This window comes from Primulina huaijiensis, unplaced genomic scaffold, assembly GCF_012295235.1.
Source record: "Primulina huaijiensis isolate GDHJ02 unplaced genomic scaffold, ASM1229523v2 scaffold206486, whole genome shotgun sequence".
NCBI lineage: Eukaryota > Viridiplantae > Streptophyta > Magnoliopsida > Lamiales > Gesneriaceae > Primulina > Primulina huaijiensis.
Genome location: NW_027354485.1, coordinates 1 through 1,745, shown reverse-complemented (window position 1 = coordinate 1,745; position 1,745 = coordinate 1). Strand labels below are relative to the sequence as shown.

At 38.1% G+C, this 1,745-nt stretch overlaps 1 protein-coding gene across 1 annotated transcript; it reads right to left on the bottom strand.

The window, feature by feature from the left end:
- Positions 1-838: 838 nt before the first annotated feature.
- On the bottom strand, positions 839-1,500 carry LOC140966452 (protein COFACTOR ASSEMBLY OF COMPLEX C SUBUNIT B CCB3, chloroplastic-like). The gene has a single exon (XM_073426734.1). The coding sequence runs from the start codon at positions 1,436-1,438 to the stop codon at positions 893-895; it is 546 nt and encodes a 181-aa protein (XP_073282835.1). The 5' UTR covers positions 1,439-1,500; the 3' UTR covers positions 839-892.
- Positions 1,501-1,745: the final 245 nt, after the last annotated feature.

Sequence of the window (1,745 nt, the reverse complement as noted above, 5' to 3'; positions counted from 1 at the left end):
GGACCAAGGATCGAGAGGTATAAAGAAATGCTTAAAAGAAAAGCCGAAGATCAACGTGCTGAGTTTGTGAGCTATAATCCAATCTAAGAACGGAAATTCAGGGTCAAACATTCAGCATGTATAAGCTTGGAAATGATGAAGATGAAAATGACAATAATCTGCCCTATGCTATTAGATGACAAATATCAATGCATCCACTATATGCAATCGAGTTCAAGCCCCCTTTTCCAGATAGAATTTGAGCAGAATCGTATAAATTTTGAGCAGTTGCAGTTTCTGTCTTAATTGAGTTTTGTGATTTGTCTGGACAGTGTTAAGAATTCTAACTTTAAGTGAACATTTAAGAGCTAAACTATAATGTCGGATATTTCAGTACCTTACAAATTATATACATGATGGATCTGAATTGTGCAGATCAACATTAACATTCTTCCTTCCCAAAATACCTGGAATTAAGGTCTCAACTTCTGAGACTTCATTCGACAGACATCAATGGTGTGTCTATCAAATGTTGCTCTTTCAGATCAAGGTTTACTTGCTAGTTCTCCTTTTATAGTTTGTTTACTTGTTATATAATTATTGCATTATCACACATGTAAACACTAGAAAACACTGCCCTTTTTAGGCCTATGGTTTTTGCCTGTCAAAATCCTGAGTTGGAAATGTAAACCTTTTATTCTATGCCATTTGATTTCTAAAAATTCCTTGATTTATTTGTCCCTATGCCTATCAGATTTCAACATGACCAGGCCATGTAAATCTTCCTACTTTCATGCATAACCTGAAAAAATAAATGCTTAGCACAAAAGATACGCACAAGCAACAAAAGCACAGCAAAGATAGCACAAAGTTCCATTCAAAATTGCACGTCGTGTACACACCTAAATGAACCCTAAACCTGCTGCTGAGACAAGAGAACAAGAAGCCCCTGTGGGCCGACCAATATCTCACTAACGAAACTGACCAATCCAAACCAGACAACAGGGGTGACATCGACTCCGCCGAGAGGTGGAATCAACTTCCTTGTCTGAACAAGAAGTGGCTCTGTCGGGGCATACGCCACAACGTAAGGGAACTTGTCTACAGGCAACTTGGGATACCAAGACATCACTATCCTCAAAATGAACAGGAACCCGAATGCAGAGAAAAACGGACCCAAGAACCCGATTGCGAGCTCCGCTGTAGCAGGGTCCAAATCCATTAACACCAGTGTTTCCAGCAATGGAGGACGTGGAATCTTTGAGACTTCATGTCCGCTGATTGAAGGGTCTGCGGATAAGGTGGAAAAGGAGGAAAGAAGAGGGCGATTGCAGGGAGGAGAAGACGGTATTCTCAAACAACATCGTGCGCAGCATTTGTGTGGAAATCTTGGGATCTGGTACTTTGTTGGAGGGGATTCTAGGATTCCGACAGCAGGAGCAGTGGATAGACAATACATTATTTTCTGTACATTCCTCACTTCGTGTGATGAGGGGTGGTTAAATTCTAATATTGGAGCCTGGATTCTACAAAAGTGGCGTGAAAAATTATTGAAATTTACATAGTTTCCTACTATTAAATATACTATTATCTACTTGGCTAGAAAAAATTTCACAAAATATATTCACTAATCTTCATGTATCTTAAAAAATATTCACATTGTTGCGAAGTTGTATTTTCAGCAAAATCTATAAATTTTCATGATAAATTAAAATTAAAATTTCATGTATCCTCAAAATTTCTCTAAATTTGATAGTGTTGATATA